General features: G+C 41.9%; 1 protein-coding gene across 15 annotated transcripts in view; it reads right to left on the bottom strand.

Moving 5' to 3' along the window:
• The window catches only part of PPFIBP1 (PPFIA binding protein 1), a 650,864-nt gene that overhangs the window by 310,945 nt on the left and 313,389 nt on the right, over positions 1-26,530 (bottom strand). For 9 of the 15 annotated variants that reach the window (XM_053719064.1, XM_053719065.1, XM_053719067.1 and 6 more), the window contains 2 exons: positions 17,238-17,330; positions 3,027-3,119 (listed from right to left, as the gene is read on the bottom strand). In XM_053719064.1, coding sequence (XP_053575039.1) covers positions 3,027-3,119; positions 17,238-17,330 — 186 coding nt within the window. The remainder of the gene's footprint in view (positions 1-3,026; positions 3,120-17,237; positions 17,331-26,530) is intronic. The other 6 variants (XM_053719069.1, XM_053719071.1, XM_053719073.1 and 3 more) reach the window with 1 other exon arrangement.

Genomic DNA, 26,530 nt, shown 5'->3' with positions numbered 1-26,530 from the left:
TGGGGGGGGGGGAGGGGCTAACCCGGCTGAGGTCAGTTACTCTCCGTTCTGGATGCGCGTATCCCCTCATCTATTCGTCCTGGCAACCACTTAGTTAAGCAAGTATTGGACCGCAATATCCTGTCAGGGTTACGGCTTTAGGGATTCATACTGAGGCATCCGTCCTCAGCTCGGGTTACAACCTTCTGGTAAACTTACAAATTTAGAGCAACGCGTTTCAACTATCACTGTCTTTTTTTGGAGAGCTTGAAAAAGACTGTGTGATAGTTCAAAAGTGTTGCTCTAAATTTTGAAGTTTACCTAAAGGGCTCTCTTAGTCACATGGTATACCGGAAGTTGAAAGCAGAGGACAGATGCCGCAGTAGGAATCCCTAAAGCCGGAAAATGACAGGATATGGTAGTCCAATTCTCTCTTAACTAATTGGTTGCCAGGATGAATAGAGGAGGGGATATGCGCATCCAGAACGGAGAGTACCTGGTGTAAGTAAGCTTTGACACCTTATCTCTGCATTCTGTAAAAGATACATTTTATAGAGACTGTCATTTGGACTCTTTTCATTACATCTTTCACCCAGTGCTGGCCTAATTTTAATCATAGTGTTGTTTATCACTTATGTTTGTGTGCACACCTTTATATATTTTTTAAAAATGTTTGTTTATGTTTTTAAAATAATAAATGTATATTAAATATATCTATCTTGTATCGTTGCTCTCCAGTGCATATTAAGCCTAAGGCGCAATTTTAGATTTTGTAAATTCCATAACTATCAATCTTGCAGTTTTATACACAGACTACACTGAGGCACAGAAAATCAATAACATGAGGAACTAATAACCAGCAGGTGGCATTGTATATGGTTAGATAACACATTTTAACCCTTGCCTGCCAGTGAGTTACTCCCACACAAACAAACAAAAAAGCGGCCAATCTTTCTAAAATAAAAAATATAGAACACAGCTCATTTAGCAAAACTCTTATTAGTAACTATACGATGTTGCATTAAATTAAAAAAAACAACAAACATGCAATGAAGACAGTAACTTTGTACACAATGGTGATTATTGACACAGACATACCAGAGCCTGTAATCATAGTGCAGAATTGAAGCCAGTTCATGCTTTTTATGCTTATTCTGCAGAAAATGTCACCTCTCTCTGTTCCTGTGTTAAACCCACACCCCTCACAAGGTCCCTTTTAAGTTCATAAAAAAAACAAGATCAGGCTTCTCTCTCCTGCGCGGTTTCTGATCTGAATGACATGGATGATACAAGGGATACTCCAACCACAAGCCTTTGTTGTTGACTGCAAAGAAGAACTAAAGAGCAACATCAAGCTCGGAGATGTTAGCAGCAATTATAAGTGTTGACCAAGGGTGGCTATCAGGGATGCAGGTTGTATAAATGGGTTCCTCATCTTTTATTACCAATACCAGGGGTCAGCAGCCTTGGCACCCCAGATGTTTCGGGACTACATTTCTCATGATGCTGAGGAACTCTTTAGGCTGTCTGAGCATCATGGGAAATGTAGTTTCAAAACATCTGGGGTGCCAAGGTTGCTGACCCCTGACCTATAGCAATCTGCCTTTCCCTCCTTCCTTGCAGAGCACTGGGCAAGTAAATAAGGCACTAAACGGCAGAGCAGTAGTTTGGTAGTGCATAGCGCCCCTAGTGCTGCCGGTGGGGGATCAAACTATTGTTTTGTAACTTACACACATAGAGCCCCTAGCGGTGACCTTTATGATTATCACAGCCACTGCCAGATCAGCTAAATTTGTAACAAAATGTCTGATTGCATTATTAGAAGTGATTTTATACATTTCTGTGCAACTACAATAATTTCCCGGGGGTTTCACCGCTATGTTGGTGACCACAAATGATGCTCTTGAGATTATACCAACACTAACTAAGCTACATATCGCTGCAGAAGGTTTGGAAATAAATGCACAAAACTATGACAGGCTTTCAAAAACAAGAATGCTGCAAAGTTAAGTTTAAGGGATACCAAACCAAAATTATTTATTTTATGATTTTTTATGATTCGGAAAGAGCAAGCAATTTTAATTTACTCCTATTATCAATGTTTCTTTGTTTTTTTGGTATCTTTATTTGAATAGCAGGAATTAAATATTAGGAGCCGGCACATTTTTGGTTCAAAACCCTGGAGAGCGCTTGCTGATTGACGTTTACATTTAACCACCAATCAGCAAGCGCTACCCAGGTGCTGAACCTAAAATGGGCTGTCTCCTAAACTTTTATTCCTGCTATTCAAATAAAGATACCAAGAGAACAAAGAACAATTTATAATAGGAGTACATTAGAAAGTTGCTTAAAATTGCTCAATCTGCATCATGAAAGAAAAAAATTTGGGTTTAGTATCCCTTTAATATCTATTTAGCATTTTCCCCCTTTTTTGGGGCTGGCCAAAGAAAAATGGGGTAACGTCAGTATGATCATCTTGTATACCTATTGCTCAGGAACAGAATCAGTTCTAAACCACCTTAAGGGAAGAGAACTAAGAGGGATTTGCAGTGCAGAGCTGTATACTATTTTAATCTACTGCACGTGTGATCCGCAATGCATCTTCACACCACATTCATAAGGACAAGGTGGTAATAAAATAAAAATAATTTTTGTTCTGGGGGACAGGGAAATCAGAAGAAAAAACAAAACCAAGAATAAAAAAATAAGAATAAAAAAAAGCTGCACTATTTGTTCCACAGGCTTCTCAGAGGTGAATGTGTAGTTTTTATACAGCTTACAATGTTTTAGTGTCCCTTTATATATGCAAACAGAATGTTAGACTATAGAGTATATAAAAAAATTATACCAAAACCTCAAAAATGCCCTTCTTATCCCAATCTATGTCTAGTATCTCAAATTCCTTATAAGAAGCTGGATGGTGAGGTGAAGTGTCGTCTAAACGTACAGCTACATGAACAGAATCACACCCACAGCAGATGCACAAACTGCACAGCGCCAAACAAATGGACACAGAACATGGCCCAGGCAGCCACAATCTACTGCACCTTTAAGATCTGGCTTTTTTGTTCCATCCGTTGCTTTTCATATTGCATCTGACCCATTTTGATTTTCAGGCTAGAAAGCTTGGCCATTAAAGGCTGGCAACAGAGACAGAGCAGTGAAAAACTATAGGCAGCAAAAGGAAGCCAAGAAAGCATAACATAAATAGAAAATGGCACAAGTGATTGGTGTGCACCTTATACACCACATGATGAGAGTTCTATAGAGAGTAGTAGACAGGCACCATGACACAATGACACATTATAATGGTGCACTGTCCCTTTGTTAGACACAGGAACACACTGAAGTACTGAGAGGCAGAAAATATTGCTCTATGGCTCACACTTCCAAAACAGAAGCTGATGCATCATGAACTATGCATTAGCTCTTTTGTTTAACAGCCCACACAGCTCTGTTTAAAATTCCATCCCATTGTGAGAAGATTATACAGTAATCTGTGGATCTGTTTAGATGGAGATAGTCCCTAGGATGACTAGGTTCTCTATCAGACTGCTTGTAAACAGAAATCAGAAAGAAATGTGAGGTTTACGCAACATCCAAAATCTGGGTGTCTGTGCATTAAAAGGGAAACTGAACCCAAATTTTTTCATTCATGATTCAGATAGAGCAGCAATTTTAAGCAACTTACTGATTTACTTCTATTATAATTTTTTCTTCGTTCTCTTGGTATCTTTATTTGACAAAAGCAGGAATGTAAGCTAAGGAGCCGCCCATTATTGGTTCAGCACCCTAGGAACTCTTAACCACCAATCAGCAAGCACTACCCAGGTACTGAACCAAAAATGAACCGGCTCCTATGCTTACATTCCTGCTTTTGTCAAATAAAGATACCAAGAGAACAAAGAAAATTTGATAATAGGAGTAAATTAGAAAGTTGCTTAAAAATTGCTGCTCTATGTGAATCATGAAAGAAAAAAACAAAATTTATGCTTACCAGATAAATGTCTTTCTTTCCTGGCAGGGAGAGTTCACGACTTCATTCACTACTGTTGGGAAATACAACACCTGGCCACCAGGAGGAGGCAAAGACACCCCAGCCAAAGGTTTAAATATCCCTCCCACTTCCCCTATCCCCCCAGTCATTCGGTCGAGGGAACGAGGAAAAGTAGGAGAAACATTAGGGTATAAAGGTGCCAGAAGAGAAACAAAAAGGGAGCCGCCCAAACCAAAATATCTTACGGGCGGGGTCATGGACTCTCCCTGCCAGGAAAGAAAGGAATTTATCCGGTAAGCATAAATTTTGTTTTCTTTCCATAAGGCAGGGAGATTCCACAATTTAATTCCTTACTGTTGGCAAAACAATACCCAAGCTACAGAGGACACAGAAGGAATAACGGGAGGGAACAAGAAAGAGACGGACCCTAGTCTGAGGGCACCACAGCCTGCAAAACCTTTCTCACGAAAGCTGCTTCAGCCGTTGCAAACACATCAAACGTGTAAAATCTAGAAAAAGTATGTAAGGAGGACCAGGTAGCCGCCTTACAAATCTGATCCATAGAGGCTTTGTTCTTAAAATCCTAGGAAGAAGCTACTGCTCTAGTGGAATGAACCGTAATCCTCTCAGGAGGCTGTTGTCCCGCTGTCTCATAAGCTAGGTGGATGACACTCCTCAACCAGAAAGACAGGGAAGACGTAGTGGCCTTCTGACCCCTACGTTTACCCGCATAGATGACAAACAAAGTTGAAGATTGTCTGAACTCCTTAGTAGTCTGAATATAAAACTTCAAGGCTCGAACCACATCTAGATTGTGAAGCAAACATAAGGATTGGGACACAAGGAAGGAACAACAATCTCTTAATGTTACGAACTGACACTACCTTAGGAAGGAAACCTAACTTAGTACATAAAACCACCTTATCGGCGTGAAAAACAAGATAAGGGGGGTCACATTGCAAGGCAGAAATCTCAAATACTCAGTGAGCAGAGGCAATAGCCAATAGAAACAGAACCTTCCAAGATAACAGTTTAATGTCAACATTATATATGGGCTCAAACGGAGCCTGCTGCAACACACGAAGAACAAGATTGAGACTCCAAGATGGAGCCACCTTCCTAAACACAGGTCTGATCCTAGTTAGGGCCTTAACAAAGGACTGCACATCCGGAAGTTCAGCTAATCTCTTGTGCAGCAACACCGACAGGGCCGATAGCTGTCCCTTCAGGGAACTAGCAGATAGACCCTTCTCCAGTCCATCCTGGAGAAAAGATAACATTCTGGCAACTTTAACCTTATGAGAAAAAAACCCACGTTCCTCACCCCTTTGCAGGTAAGTCTTCTACACCTTATGGTAGATGCGTCGAGTAACTGGCTTACAAGCTTGAATCAAATTGTCAATGACAGTCTCAGAGAAACTTCTCTTGGTTAAGACTAAGCATTCAATCTCCACGCAGTCAGCTTCAGAGAATCTAGAGAATCTAGATTTTGATGTAGGAAGGTACCATGTATCAGCAGGTCCCTGCGACAAGGTAACCTCCACGGAGGAGATGAGGACATCCCCACCAGATCCACAAACCAAGTCCATCACGGCCAAGATGAATCAGTTAGAATCACTGATGCTTGCTCTTGTTTGATGTGGGCCACCACCCTCTGCTTGAGGGTCCTCTCGACCCGTACCTGGGTAGTTTGACATTGAGACGGGAGACCATGAGGTCTACCTCTGGCGTTCCCCAACTGCTCCATATCTCTGCAAATACATTGGAGTGGAGTGACCATTCCCCCGGATGAAACGATTGCCTGCTGAGGAAGTCTGCTTCCCAGTTGCCCACACCCGGAATGTGGATCGCTTACAGCGCACAGTTGTGGGCCTCCGCCCATTCTAGGATTTGAGATACTTCTCTCATCGTTAAGGAACTTCTCATTCCTCCCTGATGGTTGATGTAGGCTACCAAAGTTATATTGTCTGATTGGAATCTGATAAACTAGGACGAACCCAGGAGGGGCCAAGCCTTCAGAGCACTGAAGATTGCCCAGGGTTCCAAGATAATGATCGGAAGAGTGGACTCCTCCTTAGTCCACAGCCCCTGTGCCTTACTGGCACCCCAAACGGCTCCCCAGCCGGATAGACTTGCATCTGTAGTCACAATCTCCCAGGACAGTCTCAAGAAGCATGTGGCTTGGGACAGGAGATCTTGACAGAGCCACCAAGAGAGCAAGTCTCTCGACAGGCTGTCCAGTACAATCTGTTGGGACAGGTCGGAATGGTCACCGTTCTATTGTCTCAGCATGCATAGCTGTAAGGGTCTGAGACGGAATCTGGCAAAGGGAATGATGTCCATACAAGACACCATGAGTCCAATCACCTCCATACACTGGGCAACCGAAGGTCTTAAGGAGGCCTGGAGGGAAAGACATGCTGTTGTTAGCTTGCAATGTCTCTGATTTGTTAGAAAGATCTTCATGGACACTGAGTCTATAACTGTGCCCTCTGGTATTTGGAGTAAGATAACTCTTTTCCAAGTTTATCTTCCATCCATGTTATCCATGTGACTGAAGAAGACTTAGAAGAAATTCTGAGTGATCCCTTGCTAGACGAGAAGATGGTGCCTGTACCAAGATATCATCCAGGTAAGGTGCTACTGCAATACCTCTGGTTCTGGCAACCGCTAGAAGAGCCCTCAGAACCTTCAGAAATATCCTTGGAGCAGTAGCTAAGCCAAAAATGGAAGTGTTATAAACTGGAAGTGCTGATCCAGAAAGGCAAACCTCAGGAACTGAAAATGTTCCTTGTGGATCGAAACGTAAAGGCATGCATCCTTCAGATATATGGTAGTCATAAACTGTCCTTCCTGAACCAGGGGAAGGATTAATCTTATTGTCTCCATCTTGAAGGAAGGGACACTTAGAAATCTGTTTAGGCACTTCAGGTCCAGAATTGGATGAAAAGTTCCCTCCTCTTTGGGAACCACAAAGAGGTTTGAATAGAACCCCAGACCTCTTTCTGATAAAGGTGCCTAGGACAGCAAAACCTGAAGCCTTAGCATTCAGGCGTATAATCTGCATATTCGCATCACAGATGAAGGAATTAGCTACTCTTAAAGCCTTAATTCTCTCATGAATATCCTCCAGTGGAGATTCCACTTCGATAAGTTCAGACAGGGATTCGCACCAGTAGTTGGCGGCCCCAGCCACCGCTGCTGCCAGTTGAAATAAAAATCCCATGTGTTGGAACATTCTCCTTAGGAAAGTTTCCAACTTCTTGTCCATAGGTTCTCTAAAGGAAGATCTATCCTCAAGAGGGATAGTAGTACACTTGGCTAGCGTCAAAAACATAATTTATGTAAGAACTTACCTGATAAATTCATTTCTTTCATATTAGCAAGAGTCCATGAGCTAGTGACGTATGGGATATACATTCCTACCAGGAGGGGCAAAGTTTCCCAAACCTCAAAATGCCTATAAATACACCCCTCACCACACCCACAAATCAGTTTAACGCATAGCCAAGAAGTGGGGTGATAAGACAAAAGTGTGCGAAAGCATAAAAAATAAGGAATTGGAATAATTGTGCTTTATACAAAAAAATCATAACCACCACAAAAAGGGTGGGCTTCATGGACTCTTGCTAATATGAAAGAAATGAATTTATCAGGTAAGTTCTTACATAAATTATGTTTTCTTTCATGTAATTAGCAAGAGTCCATGAGCTAGTGACGTATGGGATAATGACTACAAGATGTGGATCTTCCACGCAAGAGTCACTAGAGAGGGAGGGATAAAATAAAGACAGCCAATTCCGCTGAAAATAATCCACACCCAAAACAAAGTTTAAATCTTATAATGAAAAAAACTGAAATTATAAGCAGAAGAATCAAACTGAAACAGCTGCCTGAAGTACTTTTCTACCAAAAACTGCTTCAGAAGAAGAAAACACATCAAAATGTAGAATTTAGTAAAAGTATGCAAAGAAGACCAAGTTGCTGCTTTGCAAATCTGATCAACCGAAGCTTCATTCCTAAACGCCCAGGAAGTAGAAACTGACCTAGTAGAATGAGCTGTAATCCTTTGAGGCAGAGTTTTACCCGACTCGACATAAGCATGATGAATTAAAGATTTCAACCAAGATGCCAAAGTAATGGCAGAGGCCTTCTGACCTTTCCTAGAACCAGAAAAGATAACAAATAGACTAGAAGTCTTTCGGAAATTCTTAGTAGCTTCAACATAATATTTCAAAGCTCTAACTACATCCAAAGAATGCAATGATCTCTCCTTAGAATTCTTAGGATTAGGACATAATGAAGGAACCACAATTTCTCTACTAATGTTGTTAGAATTCACAACCTTAGGTAAAAATTTAAAAGAAGTTCGCAACACTGCCTTATCCTGATGAAAAATAAGAAAAGGAGACTCACAAGAAAGAGCAGATAACTCAGAAACTCTTCTAGCAGAAGAGATGGCCAAAAGAAACAAAACTTTCCAAGAAAGTAGTTTAATGTCCAATGAATGCATAGGTTCAAACGGAGGAGCTTGAAGAGCCCCCCAGAACCAAATTCAAACTCCAAGGAGGAGAAATTGACTTAATGACAGGTTTTATACGAACCAAAGCTTGTACAAAACAATGAATATCAGGAAGATTAGCAATCTTTCTGTGAAAAAGACAGAAAGAGCAGAGATTTGTCCTTTCAAGGAACTTGCAGACAAACCTTTATCCAAACCATCCTGAAGAAACTGTAAAATTCTCGGAATTCTAGAAGAATGCCAGGAAAAATGATGAGAAAGACACCAAGAAATGTAAGTCTTCCAGACTCTATAATATATCTTCCTAGATACAGATTTACGAGCCTGTAACATAGTATTAATCACAGAGTCAGAGAAACCTCTTTGACTAAGAATCAAGCGTTCAATCTCCATACCTTTAAATTTAAGGATTTGAGATCCTGATGGAAAAAGGACCTTGCGACAGAAGGTCTGGTCTTAACGGAAGAGTCCACGGTTGGCAAGAGGCCATCCGGACAAGATCCGCATACCAAAACCTGTGAGGCCATGCTGGAGCCACCAGCAGAACAAATGAGCATTCCTTCAGAATCTTGGAGATTACTCTTGGAAGAAGAACTAGAGGCGGAAAGATATAGGCAGGATGATACTTCCAAGGAAGTGACAATGCATCCACTGCTTCCGCTTGAGGATCCCTGGATCTGGACAGATACCTGGGAAGTTTCTTGTTTAGATGAGAAGCCATCAGATCTATTTCTGGAAGTCCCCACATTTGAACAATCTGAAGAAATACCTCTGGGTGAAGAGACCATTCGCCCGGATGTAACGTTTGGCGACTGAGATAATCCGCTTCCCAATTGTCTATACCTGGGATATGAACCGCAGAAATTAGACAGGAGCTGGATTCCGCCCAAACCAGTATCCGAGATACTTCTTTCATAGCCAGAGAACTGTAAGTCCCTCCTTGATGATTGATGTATGCCACAGTTGTGACATTGTCTGTCTGAAAACAAATGAACGATTCGCTCTTTAGAAGAGGCCATGACTGAAGAGCTCTGAAAATTGCACGGAGTTCCAAAATATTGATTGGTAATCTCACCTCCTGAGATTCCCAAACCCCTTGTGCTGTCAGAGACCCCCAAACAGCTCCCCAACCTGTCAGACTTGCATCTGTTGAAATTACAGTCCAGGTCGGAAGAACAAAAGAAGCCCCTTGAACTAAACGATGGTGATCTGTCCACCACGTCAGAGAGTGTCGTACAATCGGTTTTAAAGATATTAATTGAGATATCTTTGTGTAATCCCTGCACCACTGGTTCAGCATACAGAGCTGAAGAGGTCGCATGTGAAAACGAGCAAAGGGGATCGCGTCCGATGCAGCAGTCATAAGACCTAGAATTTCCATGCATAAGGCTACCGAAGGGAATGATTGTGATTGAAGCTTTCGACAAGCTGAGATCAATTTTAGACGTCTCTTGTCTGTCAGAGACAGAGTCATGGACGCTGAATCTATCTGGAAACCTAAAAAGGTTACCCTTGTCTGAGGAATCAATGAACTTTTCAGTAAATTGATCCTCCAACCATGATCTTGAAGAAACAACACAAGTCGATTCGTATGAGATTCTGCTAAATGTGAAGATGTGAAGACTGAGCAAGTACCAAGATATCGTCCAAATAAGGAAATACCACAATACCCTGTTCTCTGATTACAGACAGAAGGGCACCGAGAACCTTTGTAAAAATTCTTGGAGCTGTTGCTAGGCCAAACGGCAGAGCCACAAACTGGTAATGCTTGTCTAGGAAAGAGAATCTCAGAAACTGATAGTGATCTGGATGAATCGGAATATGCAGATATGCATCCTGTAAATCTATTGTGGACATATAATGCCCTTGCTGAACAAAAGGCAGGATAGTCCTTATAGTTACCATTTTGAATGTTGGTATCCTTACATAACGATTCAATATTTTTAGATCCAGAACTGGTCTGAAGGAATTCTCCTTCTTTGGTACAATGAAGAGATTTGAATAAAACCCCAGCCCCTGTTCCAGAACTGGAACTGGCATAATTACTCCAGCCAACTCTAGATCTGAAACACATTTCAGAAATGCTTGAGCCTTCACTGGATTTACTGGGACACGGGAAAGAAAAAATCTCTTTGCAGGAGGCCTTATCTTGAAGCCAATTATGTACCCTTCTGAAACAATGTTTTGAATCCAAAGATTGTGAATTGAATTGATCCAAATTTCTTTGAAAAATCGTAATCTGCCCCCTACCAGCTGGGCTGGAATGAGGGCCGCACCTTCATGTGGACTTGGGAGCTGGCTTTGGTTTTCTAAAAGGCTTGGATTTATTCCAGACTGGAGATGGTTTCCAAACTGATACCGCTCATGTGGGTGAAGGATCAGGCTTTTGTTCCTTATTGTGACGAAAGGAACGAAAACGATTATTAGACCTAAATTTACCTTTAGATTTTTTATCCTGTGGTAAAAAAGTTCCTTTCCCTCCAGTAACAGTTGAGATAATAGAATCCAACTGAGAACCAAATAATTTATTATCCTGGAAAGAAAGGGAAAGCAAAGTTGACTTAGAAGACATATCAGCATTCCAAGTTTTAAGCCATAAAGCTCTTCTAGCTAAAATAGCTAGAGACATATACCTGACATCAACCCTAATGATATCAAAGATGGCATCACAAATAAAATTATTAGCATGTTGAAGAAGATTAACAATGCTATGAGAATTATGATCTGTTACTTGTTGCGCTAAAGCTTCTAACCAAAAAGTTGAAACTGCAGCAACATCCGCTAAAGATATAGCAGGTCTAAGAAGATTACCTGAACATAAGTAAGCTTTTCTTAGAAAGGATTCAATCTTCCTATCTAAAGGATCCTTAAAGGAAGTACTATCTGCCGTAGGAATAGTAGTACGTTTAGCAAGAGTAGAGACAGCCCCATCAACTTTAGGGATTTTGTCCCAAAATTCTAATCTGTCAGATGGCACAGGATATAATTGCTTAAAACGTTTAGAAGGAGTAAATGAATTATCCAAATTATTCCATTCCCTGGAGATTACTTCAGAAATAGCATCAGGGACAGGAAAAACTTCTGGAATAACTACAGGAGATTTAAAAACCTTATTTAAACGTTTAGATTTAGTATCAAGAGGACCAGAATCCTCTATTTCTAATGCAATTAAGACTTCTTTAAGTAAAGAACGAATAAATTCCATTTTGAATAAATATGAAGATTTATCAGCATCAACCTCTGAGACAGAATCCTCTGAACCAGAGGAACCATTATCAGAATCAGAATGATGATGTTCATTTAAAAATTCATCTGAAAAATGAGAAGTTTTAAAAGACCTTTTACGTTTACTAGAAGGAGGAATAACAGACATAGCCTTCTTAATGGATTTAGAAACAAAATCTCTAATGTTAACAGGAACACTCTGAGTATTAGATGTTGATGGAACAGCAACAGGTAATGTAACATTACTAAAGGAAATATTATCTGCATTGACAAGTTTGTCATGACATTCATTACAAACAACAGCTGGAGGAATAGATACCACAAGTTTACAGCAGATACACTTAACTTTGGTAGATCGAGCACCAGGCAGCGATTTTCCAGAAGTATCTTCTGACTCAGTGTCAATCTGGGACATCTTGCAATATGTAATAGAAAAAACAACATATAAAGCAAAATTGATCAAATTCCTTAAATGACAGTTTCAGGAATGGGAAAAAATGCCAGTGAACAAGCTTCTAGCAACCAGAAGCAATAAATAAATGAGACTTAAATAATGTGGAGACAATAGTGACGCCCATATTTTTTAGCGCCAAAAAAAGACACCCACATTATTTGGCGCCTAAATGCTTTTGGCGCCAAAAATGACGCCGCATCCGGAACGCCGACACTTTTGGCTCAAAAAAACGACAAAAATGACGCAACTTCCGGCGACACGTATGACGCCGGAAACAGAAAAGATTTTTTGCGCCAAAAAAGTCAGCGCCAAGAATGACGCAATAAAATGAAGCATTTTCAGCCCCCGCGAGCCTAACAGCCCACAGGGAAAAAAGTCAAATTTTAAGGTAAGAAAAAAATTGATTTATTCATATGCATTATCCCAAATATGAAACTGACTGTCTGAAATAAGGAACGTTGAACATCCTGAGTCAAGGCAAATAAATGTTTGAATACATATATTTAGAACTTTATATAAAAGTGCCCAACCATAGCTTAGAGTGTCACAGAAAATAAGACTTACTTACCCCAGGACACTCATCTACATGTAGTAGAAAGCCAAACCAGTACTGAAACGAGAATCAGTAGAGGTAATGGTATATATAAGAGTATATCGTCGATCTGAAAAGGGAGGTAAGAGATGAATCTCTACGACCGATAACAGAGAACCTATGAAATAGACCCCGTAGAAGGAGATCATTGAATTCAAATAGGCAATACTCTCCTCACATCCCTCTGACATTCACTGCACGCTGAGAGGAAAACCGGGCTCCAACCTGCTGCGGAGCGCATATCAACGTAGAATCTAGCACAAACTTACTTCACCACCTCCATAGGAGGCAAAGTTTGTAAAACTGATTTGTGGGGTGTGGTGAGGGGTGTATTTATAGGCATTTTGAGGTTTGGGAAACTTTGCCCCTCCTGGTAGGAATGTATATCCCATACGTCACTAGCTCATGGACTCTTGCTAATTACATGAAAGAAATGGTGCCATCCACCTTAGGGATGGAACCCCACATCTCCAATTGAGTGTCAGGAACCGAGAATAATTTTTTTTTAAAGTTTGCGAGAGAAAAAAAAAAGTTCAGATTCTTTCCTATTTGTAACTAATAATGTTTGCCATACAAACTGGGACAGGAAAAGTCTGTGGGACCTTTCTGCCTTCATAAACCCTGTCTAATTTAGACATCTTAGGTACCTCAGGTAGCTTAGCCTCTGGAACTTCTAGCATAGACAGGACCTCCCTTCAGTAAAAAACGCAGATGTTCAATTTTAAATCAATCAGAGGGTTCCTCCGCCGGAGGAGATTTAGTAATGTAAGTCTTCGACTCTGAAAGTTCACCCTCTGACGCCACAGCGGTTAACTCATCCTTGGATAGCTAGGACATATAAGCTAGATTTGATTGGAAATTAGACAAATCTAAATCAGGAGAACTATGTTTAACCTTTCTCTTAAGTTTCCCAGAGATAGGTAGGGCACTCAGGGCCGCAGACACTCCTGATTGTAACTGCGTGGTAAAGTCAGCAGGAAAAAGGCCTCCTCCAGACGGAGAAATAGATGTGCCGTGGGGAACTGCATGTGAAGCGGTTTGAGTAGAAAAGGTAGTAATCACTCGGGCCACAGAATCCTGAGAGCTTGATGGCTCAGAGGGACTAGTTGTGCTAGAGGTAATAGCAGACTTAGCTCCCTTCCTAGACTTTAAAACAGTACCCAGGCAATTGGAACAAAATTAAGCAGGCAGGCAAACCACGGCCTACTCACAATATAAACAGTTATTATTATTTATGTGGAACCTTCTAATGTATTATCAGAGTCATCCATAGCTGGTATGTAATCCCACAGTTAAAAGAAAAACGATACAAAAACAAAGCGGTTTAAATATAGAAAGGCACCTTTACAATCCCAATGGCTGGGGCACTCACCACCTCCTAGACCCAGACAAGCAAGCAGGATCGCAAGGAAGTAAATGAGGACGCACCCAGCCACATGGTGCGCAAGACAGGACTTTCCCTGCTGTGAAAAAGTGTGCAAAGCTATATGGAGCTGCGCAACTCACAAAATTGAAGGAGAAACCAGTTTGTTCCATAGCCAAAAGTACCCAGTCTTAATGAGCCCAAACCCTCACAAATTGTTAAAGGCAGTATATAAAATCCCCAAACTGTTCCAAAAATCTCCCACTGAAGGAGATATTAACCCTTGATCCTATTGAGGTATAGAGGAGTCACACTGTGACCCTATATATGTAGTCCCTGCTAAATTATAGTAAAGCGGACTTACCCTCCAGGATCCACGCTGTGGAACAGGTACAGCCTCTCAAGTGTGACAGCCTTGTAGTGATGCTCTGACAGGGACCCGAGTGTGGAAAAGCAAGCAGCGTAACTCGCCAACACTGATTGCTCAGGAGTTGTTAGATGTCTGCTATCCTCCTCTAGTGACGAAAGGCAAAGAATGACTGGGGGGATACGGGAAGTGGGAGGGATAATTAAGCCTTTGGCTGGGGTGTCTCTGCCTCCTCCTGGTGGTCAGGTGTTGTATTTCCCAACAGTAAGGAATGAAGTTGTTGATTCTCCCTGCCTTATGGAAAGAAATTTGGGTTTACTATCCCTTTAAAGGGATACATGAATCAGATAGAGCATGTCATTTTAAGGCACTTTTAAATTCACTTTTATTATCAAATGTGCTTTGTTCCTTTGGTATCCCTTGCTGAAAAAGAATATGCACATATCCTTTAGTAGTGGGAGCTAGCTGCTGATAGGTGCCTGCGCACATTTGTCACTGGAGATTAGCTATTTAGATGTGCTCATCTAGCCGTCAGTACTGCAATGCTGCTCCCTCAGCAAAGGATAACAAGAGAATGAAGCAAATTTGATTTGAATTTGAATTTAGTCTGGGCTATGATGAGAGCATCGGTGAAATTGAGGAAATGTAGATCATCAAATGTCTGATATCTGGGCATACAGCTGCCATTAATAAGGCTGCAGGGCATGTGCCCGAATATTTAGGCACACAGATGGCACCATATATATATGTGTGTGTGTGTGTGTGTGCGCGCATTAAATGGACATGAAACCCACATTTTTTGTTTCATGAATAAGAGCAGCATGAATAAGAACAACCTTCCAATTTACTTCTATTATCTAATTTGCATCATTTTGTTTATATCCTTTGTTGAAAAGCATATTTAAATAGGCTCAGTAGCTGCTGATTGTTGGCTGCACATAGATGCCTCGTGTTATTGGCTCACCCACGTGCATTGCTATTTCTTCAACAAAGGATATCCAAAGAACAAAGCAAATTAAATACTATAAGTAAATTGGAATGTTTAAAATTGTATTCTCTATCTGAATCATTAAAGAAAATTTTGGGCTTCATGTCTCTTTAAGTTGCAAAAAGCAGGTGACAGGTAGCAGTGCCAGACCTGTAAATTGCTCATGGATAACTCATGAGCTTATGAATGAAAAAGTCAGATAGTTTATTTAATGTTAGATGGAAAAAAGTTGGTAAACTACATCTGAGCGCATCAGCTGACGCATTTCGTGCAGTTACCAGTGATTCCTCCCACAAAAGATATAGATATTCACCTAGACTACTGTGTTTCTGTGCGGCAGAAGCATATTCAGCATCAGCAACAGACAGGAACTCTGAGAAAGTAACGGTACAAAATGCGTCAGGCACTGTGCGCAGATGTAATTACGTGTTATTTTTAATTTCTAACTCAGAATTCAACATATATAAAAGTTTTCTTCACGCAAAAGCACAATCTCAAACATATCATCCTAATTCCAATTCATTTCCAGAGGGAAAACTCTCTCTTATACATTTATGTGTATCTGAAACCTGTTCCCGCTTGCTGTGCCTTGTGCTACTAATGTGCCAGAGGATGAGATTTATTTAAATGCAGAATTGAGGAACGGACAATAAGAATCGTATAAGAACGTTAGTTCCTAGAGAAAAAAAAACAAAGGTGCTCTTGTAAGTTCTAGATAGTACTGGTTTTGCATTAAAAATGTTTCTTTCATGATTCAGAAAAATCAGTGTTTACTCCAGTCCTCAGCAGCTACTACCTAGGTATGCTGTTCAACCTATTAGATAATAGAAAATTGTATGTTCTTTCAGAATCATTAAAGAAAACATTTGTGTCTCATGTCCATTTAAAGGGACAGAAAAGATAACATTGAAATGTGCCTAAATGCCTTTCAGTGTTAAATAGTAGCATTTTTACAATATGCTCCTATTAGCAGAAATTAATCTAGTAAAAGTTATTTCCGTTTCACATATATGCTACAGGTCACTAGTGGATAACCCTATTAGAAGGCTCCTCTAGACTACAAGTTGACCCAAGTAACTTTTGAGAGGCGAACTTGAAGTTGAGGATGGTTTATCTTCACGCTGCCGCATTATTCTGGATGTGAAAAAGACACAAACACATCACAATACAAACGATTTTGTGTTTAATAATCAGGTCCTCTGTGAGATTTTATAAAACACCAGCACTGCTCCTGTTTGCACAAATTTGTTTAAAATATTTATCTCAAATATAATGTGTTCTTAAACTGCTTGTAAAAAAAACTGCAGCATTAGCGCGCGCACTTAATGATAACATTTATAGCAAAATGTCTGTAGGGTCTCATAACGAATGAATTAAATATATTACCTAAGGAGCATTGTATAACAGAAAATCTGCACACGCGACTTTCTGCTTTGTGGCTTCTTGAGTCAGCGGATTTATGGGGTGAGCCTATTTAATATTTATTAATAAAACTACTTTTAGTTGGAACTCATTTCACAATAGTGTTTTTAATTAAAACAAATAAGCAACACTGCACTAAAATATTTATATTCTGTAATCATTAGCGAATTTGTATGTGCAGCCTATTAATGATAACGGTAACTCTTTTATTGGAAGTTGCTACAGCCATAAATGCCACCCCAGTACTTCAGCACAAAAGTAACAGCTGATAACGCTATCATTTTGCCATTATTAATCATAACAACAGATGAGTACAAACAGGTTTTACCTTGGTGGACTTGAGCTTCCTTTCATACTGAGATCTTTCGTTTTCCATGTCAACCACCCGTAACCGGAGTTCATTCATCTCCTGTACAAGTCCCTGCAACAAAAGGAAATTCTAAATTTTAGTTTAGAGTTTAGGTTCAGTTAATCAATCTTCATATGCCAGACTGGGTACATGCAGGGTCAGAGATTGCAAAAAACTAAATTTATGCTTATCTGACAAATTTCTTTCTTTCTTGACAAGGTGAGTCCACGGAATCATCAATTACTTTTGGGAATATCACTCCTGGCCAGCAGGAGGAGGCAAAGAGCACCACAGCAAAGCTGTTAAGTATCACTTCCCTTCCCACAACCCCCGTCATGCGACCGAAGGAAAAGGAGAGAAAGGAAATAACACAAGGTGCAGAGGTGCCTAAGGTTTATATAAAAAAAACTGTCTGAGAAAACAGGAAGGGCCGTGGACTCACCGTGTCAAAAAATAAATACATTTATCAGGTAAGCATAATTTTATTTTCTTTCTTAAGACACAGTGTGTCCACGGAATCATCAATTACTGTTGGGAATCAATACCTAAGCTAGAGGACACAGATGATAAGGGAGGGACAAGACAGGTAACCTAAACAGAAGGCACCACAGCTTGCAGAACCTTTCTTCCAAAAGAAGCCTCAGCCGAGGCAAAAGTGTCAAATTTCTAGAATTTTGAAAAAGTATGCAAAGAAGACCAAGTCGCAGCCTTACAAATCTGTTCTACAGAGGCCTCATTCTTGAAGGCCCAAGAAGAAGACACCGTCCTGGTGGAATGAGCTGTAATTCTCTCAGGAGGTTGCTAACCAGCAGTCTCATATGCCAAACGAATAATACTTCTCAACCAGAGAGAAAGAGAAGTGGCAGTAGCTTTCTGACCCTTACGTTTACCAGAAAAACAAACAATGCAGAAGACTGACGAAAGTCCTTCGTAGCCTGCAGATAGAATTTAAGAGCCTGCACAACATCTAAGTTGTGCAACAAACGCACTTTATGAGAAGAAGGATTAGGACAGAGAGAAGGAACAACAATTTCCTGATTAATATTTCTGTCTGAAACAACTTTAGGAAGAAAACCAAACTTGGTACGGAGAACTGCCTTATCTGCATGAAATATGAGATAAGGAGAATCACAATGCAAAGAGGAGAGTTCAGAAACCCTCCGAGCAGAAGAAATATCAATAAGAAACAAAACTTTCCAAGATAATAACTTAATATATATGGAATGCATAGGCTCAAACGGAGCCTGTTGTAACACTTTAAGAACCAAATTAAGGCTCCAAGGTGGAGCAACTGATTTAAACACAGGCCTGATTTTGACCAAAGCCTGACAAAAGGATTAAACATCCGGCATGTCCACAAGATGCTTGTGCAACAGAATAGATAAAGCAAAAATCTGACCTTTAAGGGTACTGACAGATAACCCCTTCTCAAGGCCTTCCTGGAGAAAAGATAAGATCCTTGGTATCCTAACCTTACTCCAAGAATATCCGTTAGACTCACACCAATAAAGATATTTACGCCATATCTTGTGGTAAATCTTTCTACTGACATGGTCTCAATGACCGATTCTGAAAATCCACGCTTAGCTAAAACCAAGCGTTCAATCTCCAAGCAGTCAGCTTCACGGAAAGGAGATTTGGATGAAGGAAGGGCCCCTGAAGTAGAAGGTCCTTCCTGAGAGGTAGTCTCCATGGAGAGATCACATCTCTACTAGATCCGCATACCAGATCCTGCGAGGCCACGCAGGAGTGATTACAATCACTGATACTCTCTCCTGCTTGATCCGAGGAAAGCAAACGAAGGAAAGAGATATGCCAACCTGAAGTTCCAAGGAACTGCCAGAGCATCTATCAGAAAGGCTTGAGGATCTCTCAACCTCAAACCGTATTTTGGGAGCTTAGTGTTTTGACGAGACACTATCAGATCCAATTCTGGTAATCCCCATTTGGTTATTAACCTGGAGAACACTTCTGGATGGGGCTCCCCCTCCCCGGGATGGAAAGTCCGTCTGCTCAGGAAGTCCACTTCCCAAATGTCCACTCCTGGAATGTGGATGGCAGATAAACAGCAATTGTGAGCCTCCGCCCACTGGATCATTCGTGTCACCTCCTTCATGGATAAGGAACTTTGAGTTCCTCTTTGGTGGTTGACGTAGGCCACTGAGGTTATGTTGTCCGTCTGAAACCTGATGAACCGAGCTAGGGCCAGCTGAGGCCAAGCCATCAAGGCATTGAAGATCGCTCTCAACTCCAGAATATTTATAGGGAGAGCTGATTCCTCCTGAGACCAAAGTCTCTGCGCCTTCAACAAGTTCCAGACTGCTCCCCACCCCAGCAAGCTGGCATCTGTAGTCACAATCACCCAAGAGGGTCTCTGAAAACACGTCCCCTTAGACAGATGTTCTTTGGACAGCCACCACGGTAGGAGGTCCCTTGAAGATTGATCCAGAACTATTCTCTGAGATAGATCTTATAATCCCCGTTCCACTGAGCGAGCATGCATAGCTGCAGAGGTCTTAAATGGAACTATGTCCATGGAAGTCACCATTGACCAGATAAACCTCCATGCATTGGGCCACTGATGGACGAGCCGTTGACTGTAGGGACAGGCAAGCGTACCGAATCTTGGCTCAACTGACCTCCGTCAGAAATATTCTCATTGTTAGAGAATCTATAATGGTTCCTAGGAAGATCACCCTTGTAGCTGGAACAAGAGATCTTTTCTCCAGATTGACCTTACAACCGTGGGAACGAAGAAACGCCAACAAGGTCCTTGTGTGAGATTCTGTCAGTTGTAGGGATGGCGCCTGAACCAGAATGTAATCCAGATAAGGCACCACTGCAATTACCCGGGCCCGAATTACTGCCAATAGAGCTCCCAGAACCTTTAAGAAGACTCTGGGTGCTGTGGCAAGGCCAAACGGAAGCACTACAAATTGAAAGTGTTTGTCTAGATATGCAAACCTCAGATATTTGTGATGGTCCCTGAGAATGGGCACGTGCAGGTACGCATCCTTTAGGTCTATCGTTGTCATGAATTGACCCTCTTGAATCAGAGGCAGAATGGAGTGGATAGTCTGCATTTTGAAGGACGGTACTCTGAGGAATTTGTTTAGTAATTTTAGATCTAAAATTGGCCTGAAAGTTCCCTCTTTTTTTGGAACCACAAACAGGGTGGAGAAAAACCTGAGACCCTGTTCCTGCCTTGGAACAGACACTATCACCCCCAATAGGGAAAGGTCCTGTACACATTTCAAGAACGCCTCTCTTTTTATCTGGTCTATAGATAATCTTGAGAGGTGGAACCTGCCCCTGGGAGGAAAAGTTTTAAACTCTAACTTGTACCCTTGGGAAACTATGTTTACTGTCCACGGGTCTGGGACATCCCGTTCCCAAGCCTGTGCAAACTGAGAAAGTTTGTCCCCCACTTGATCCGATCCCGGATTGGGGGCAACCCCTTCATGCTGACTTGGATTCAGTTGCAGGTTTCTTAGATTGCTTCACCTTGTTCCAGGACTAACCAGGCTTTCAGAAGGGCTTGGATTGTTCCTGTTGGGTAGAGGCAGGGGAAGACTTACCTCTGAAGTTATGAAAGGAAGGAAAATTAGTCTGACGTCCTTTCATTTTGTTCTTCTTATCCTGAGACAGAAAGGATCCTTTACCCCCCGTGATATCGGAAATAATTTCTGCCAATGCCGGCCCGAACAAGGTTTTTCCCCTTGTAAGGAATTGCCAAAAACAGAATTTATGTTTACCTGATAAATTACTTTCTCCAACGGTGTGTCCGGTCCACGGCGTCATCCTTACTTGTGGGATATTCTCTTCCCCAACAGGAAATGGCAAAGAGCCCAGCAAAGCTGGTCACATGATCCCTCCTAGGCTCCGCCTACCCCAGTCATTCGACCGACGTTAAGGAGGAATATTTGCATAGGAGAAACCATATGATACCGTGGTGACTGTAGATAAAGAAAATAAATTATCAGACCTGATTAAAAAACCAGGGCGGGCCGTGGACCGGACACACCGTTGGAGAAAGTAATTTATCAGGTAAACATAAATTCTGTTTTCTCCAACATAGGTGTGTCCGGTCCACAGCGTCATCCTTACTTGTGGGAACCAATACCAAAGCTTTAGGACACGGATGAAGGGAGGGAGCAAATCAGGTCACCTAAATGGAAGGCACCACGGCTTGCAAAACCTTTCTCCCAAAAATAGCCTCAGAAGAAGCAAAAGTATCAAACTTGTAAAATTTGGTAAAAGTGTGCAGTGAAGACCAAGTCGCTGCCCTACATATCTGATCAACAGAAGCCTCGTTCTTGAAGGCCCATGTGGAAGCCACAGCCCTAGTGGAATGAGCTGTGATTCTTTCAGGAGGCTGCCGTCCGGCAGTCTCGTAAGCCAATCTGATGATGCTTTTAATCCAAAAAGAGAGAGAGGTAGAAGTTGCTTTTTGACCTCTCCTTTTACCAGAATAAACAACAAACAAGGAAGATGTTTGTCTAAAATCCTTTGTAGCATCTAAATAGAATTTTAGAGCGCGAACAACATCCAAATTGTGCAACAAACGTTCCTTCTTCGAAACTGGTTTCGGACACAGAGAAGGCACGACTATCTCCTGGTTAATGTTTTTGTTAGAAACAACTTTTGGAAGAAAACCAGGTTTAGTACGTAAAACCACCTTATCTGCATGGAACACCAGATAAGGAGGAGAACACTGCAGAGCAGATAATTCTGAAACTCTTCTAGCAGAAGAAATTGCAACCAAAAACAAAACTTTCCAAGATAATAACTTAATATCAACGGAATGTAAGGGTTCAAACGGAACCCCCTGAAGAACTGAAAGAACTAAGTTGAGACTCCAAGGAGGAGTCAAAGGTTTGTAAACAGGCTTGATTCTAACCAGAGCCTGAACAAAGGCTTGAACATCTGGCACAGCTGCCAGCTTTTTGTGAAGTAACACAGACAAGGCAGAAATCTGTCCCTTCAAGGAACTTGCAGATAATCCTTTTTCCAATCCTTCTTGAAGGAAGGATAGAATCTTAGGAATCTTAACCTTGTCCCAAGGGAATCCTTTAGATTCACACCAACAGATATATTTTTTCCAAATTTTGTGGTAAATTTTTCTAGTTACAGGCTTTCTGGCCTGAACAAGAGTATCAATAACAGAATCTGAGAACCCTCGCTTTGATAAGATCAAGCGTTCAATCTCCAAGCAGTCAGCTGGAGTGAGACCAGATTCGGATGTTCGAACGGACCTTGAACAAGAAGGTCTCGTCTCAAAGGTAGCTTCCATGGTGGAGCCGATGACATATTCACCAGATCTGCATACCAAGTCCTGCGTGGCCACGCAGGAGCTATCAAGATCACCGATGCCCTCTCCTGATTGATCCTGGCTACCAGCCTGGGGATGAGAGGAAACGGCGGGAATACATAAGCTAGTTTGAAGGTCCAAGGTGCTACTAGTGCATCTACTAGAGTCGCCTTGGGATCCCTGGATCTGGACCCGTAGCAAGGAACCTTGAAGTTCTGACGAGAGGCCATCAGATCCATGTCTGGAATGCCCCACAGTTGAGTGATTTGGGCAAAGATTTCCGGATGGAGTTCCCACTCCCCCGGATGCAATGTCTGACGACTCAGAAAATCCGCTTCCCAATTTTCCACTCCTGGGATGTGGATTGCAGACAGGTGGCAGGAGTGAGTCTCCGCCCATTGAATGATTTTGGTCACTTCTTCCATCGCCAGGGAACTCCTTGTTCCCCCCTGATGGTTGATGTACGCAACAGTCGTCATGTTGTCTGATTGAAACCGTATGAACTTGGCCCTCGCTAGCTGAGGCCAAGCCTTGAGAGCATTGAATATCGCTCTCAGTTCCAGAATATTTATCGGTAGAAGAGATTCTTCCCGAGACCAAAGACCCTGAGCTTTCAGGGATCCCCAGACCGCGCCCCAGCCCATCAGACTGGCGTCGGTCGTGACAATGACCCACTCTGGTCTGCGGAAGGTCATCCCTTGTGACAGGTTGTCCAGGGACAGCCACCAACGGAGTGAGTCTCTGGTCCTCTGATTTACTTGTATCTTCGGAGACAAGTCTGTATAGTCCCCATTCCACTGACTGAGCATGCACAGTTGTAATGGTCTTAGATGAATGCGCGCAAAAGGAACTATGTCCATTGCCGCTACCATCAAACCTATCACTTCCATGCACTGCGCTATGGAAGGAAGAGGAACGGAATGAAGTATCCGACAAGAGTTTAGAAGTTTTGTTTTTCTGGCCTCTGTCAGAAAAATCCTCATTTCTAAGGAGTCTATTATTGTTCCCAAGAAGGGAACCCTTGTCGACGGAGATAGAGAACTCTTTTCCACGTTCACTTTCCATCCGTGAGATCTGAGAAAGGCCAGGACTATGTCCGTGTGAGCCTTTGCTTGAGGAAGGGACGACGCTTGAATCAGAATGTCGTCCAAGTAAGGTACTACTGCAATGCCCCTTGGTCTTAGCACCGCTAGAAGGGACCCTAGTACCTTTGTGAAAATCCTTGGAGCAGTGGCTAATCCGAAAGGAAGCGCCACGAACTGGTAATGCTTGTCCAGGAATGCGAACCTTAGGAACCGATGATGTTCCTTGTGGATAGGAATATGTAGATACGCATCCTTTAAATCCACCGTGGTCATGAATTGACCTTCCTGGATGGAAGGAAGAATTGTTCGAATGGTTTCCATTTTGAACGATGGAACCTTGAGAAACTTGTTTAAGATCTTGAGATCTAAGATTGGTCTGAACGTTCCCTCTTTTTTGGGAACTATGAACAGATTGGAGTAGAACCCCATCCCTTGTTCTCCTAATGGAACAGGATGAATCACTCCCATTTTTAACAGGTCTTCTACACAATGTAAGAATGCCTGTCTTTTTATGTGGTCTGAAGACAACTGAGACCTGTGGAACCTCCCCCTTGGGGGAAGCCCCTTGAATTCCAGAAGATAACCTTGGGAGACTATTTCTAGTGCCCAAGGATCCAGAACATCTCTTGCCCAAGCCTGAGCGAAGAGAGAGAGTCTGCCCCCCACCAGATCCGGTCCCGGATCGGGGGCCAACATTTCATGCTGTCTTGGTAGCAGTGGCAGGTTTCTTGGCCTGCTTTCCCTTGTTCCAGCCTTGCATTGGTCTCCAAGCTGGCTTGGCTTGAGAAGTATTACCCTCTTGCTTAGAGGACGTAGCACTTTGGGCTGGTCCGTTTCTACGAAAGGGACGAAAATTAGGTTTATTTTTGGCCTTGAAAGGCCGATCCTGAGGAAGGGCGTGGCCCTTACCCCCAGTGATATCAGAGATAATCTCTTTCAAGTCAGGGCCAAACAGCGTTTTCCCCTTGAAAGGAATGTTAAGTAGTTTGTTCTTGGAAGACGCATCAGCTGACCAAGATTTCAACCAAAGCGCTCTGCGCGCCACAATAGCAAACCCAGAATTCTTAGCCGCTAACCTAGCCAATTGCAAAGTGGCGTCTAGGGTGAAAGAATTAGCCAATTTGAGAGCACGGATTCTGTCCATAATCTCCTCATAAGGAGGAGAATCACTATCGACCGCCTTTACTAGCTCATCGAACCAGAAACACGCGGCTGTAGTGACAGGGACAATGCATGAAATTGGTTGTAGAAGGTAACCCTGCTGAACAAACATCTTTTTAAGTAAACCTTCTAATTTTTTATCCATAGGATCTTTGAAAGCACAACTATCTTCTATGGGTATAGTGGTGCGTTTGTTTAAAGTGGAAACCGCTCCCTCGACCTTGGGGACTGTCTGCCATAAGTCCTTTCTGGGGTCGACCATAGGAAACAATTTTTTAAATATGGGGGGAGGGACGAAAGGTATACCGGGCCTTTCCCATTCTTTATTTACAATGTCCGCCACCCGCTTGGGTATAGGAAAAGCTTCTGGGAGCCCCGGGACCTCTAGGAACTTGTCCATTTTACATAGTTTCTCTGGGATGATCAAATTCTCACAATCATCCAGAGTGGATAATACCTCCTTAAGCAGAGCGCGGAGATGTTCCAACTTAAATTTAAATGTAATCACATCGGGTTCAGCTTGTTGAGAAATTTTCCCTGAATCTGAAATTTCTCCCTCAGACAAAACCTCCCTGGCCCCATCAGACTGGTGTAGGGGCATTTCAGAACCATTATCATCAGCGTCGTCATGCTCTTCAGTATCTAAAACAGAGCAGTCGCGCTTACGCTGATAAGTGGGCATTTTGGCTAAAATGTTTTTGATAGAATTATCCATTACAGCCGTTAATTGTTGCATAGTAAGGAGTATTGGCGCGCTAGATGTACTAGGGGCCTCCTGAGTGGGCAAGACTCGTGTAGACGAAGGAGGGAATGATGCAGTACCATGCTTACTCCCCTCACTTGAGGAATCATCTTGGGCATCATTTTCATTGTCACATAAATCACATTTATTTAAATGAGAAGGAACCCTGGCTTCCCCACATTCAGAACACAGTCTATCTGGTAGTTCAGACATGTTAAACAGGCATAAACTTGATAACAAAGTACAAAAAACGTTTTAAAATAAAACCGTTACTGTCACTTTAAATTTTAAACTGAACACACTTTATTACTGCAATTGCGAAAAAATATGAAGGAATTGTTCAAAATTCACCAAAATTTCACCACAGTGACTTAAAGCCTTAAAAGTATTGCACACCAAATTTGGAAGCTTTAACCCTTAAAATAACGGAACCGGAGCCGTTTTTAACTTTAACCCCTTTACAGTCCCTGGTATCTGCTTTGCTGAGACCCAACTAAGCCCAAAGGGGAATACGATACCAAATGACGCCTTCAGAAAGTCTTTTCTATGTATCAGAGCTCCTCACACATGCGACTGCATGTCATGCCTCTCAAAAACAAGTGCGCAATACCGGCGCGAAAATGAGGCTCTGCCTATGATTAGGGAAAGCCCCTAAAGAATAAGGTGTCTAAAACAGTGCCTGCCGATATAATTTTATCAAAATACCCAGATTAAATGATTCCTCAAGGCTAAATATGTGTAATATATGAATCGATTTAGCCCAGAAAAAGTCTACAGTCTTAATAAGCCCTTGTGAAGCCCTTATTTACTATCTTAATAAACATGGCTTACCGGATCCCATAGGGAAAATGACAGCTTCCAGCATTACATCGTCTTGTTAGAATGTGTCATACCTCAAGCAGCAAGAGACTGCTCACTGTTCCCCCAACTGAAGTTAATTCCTCTCAACAGTCCTGTGTGGAACAGCCATGGA

Source organism: Bombina bombina, chromosome 6, assembly GCF_027579735.1.
Source record: "Bombina bombina isolate aBomBom1 chromosome 6, aBomBom1.pri, whole genome shotgun sequence".
Lineage (NCBI taxonomy): Eukaryota > Metazoa > Chordata > Amphibia > Anura > Bombinatoridae > Bombina > Bombina bombina.
The sequence above is the reverse complement of the archived record's forward strand: the minus strand, read 5'-3'. Positions and strand labels throughout refer to the sequence as shown.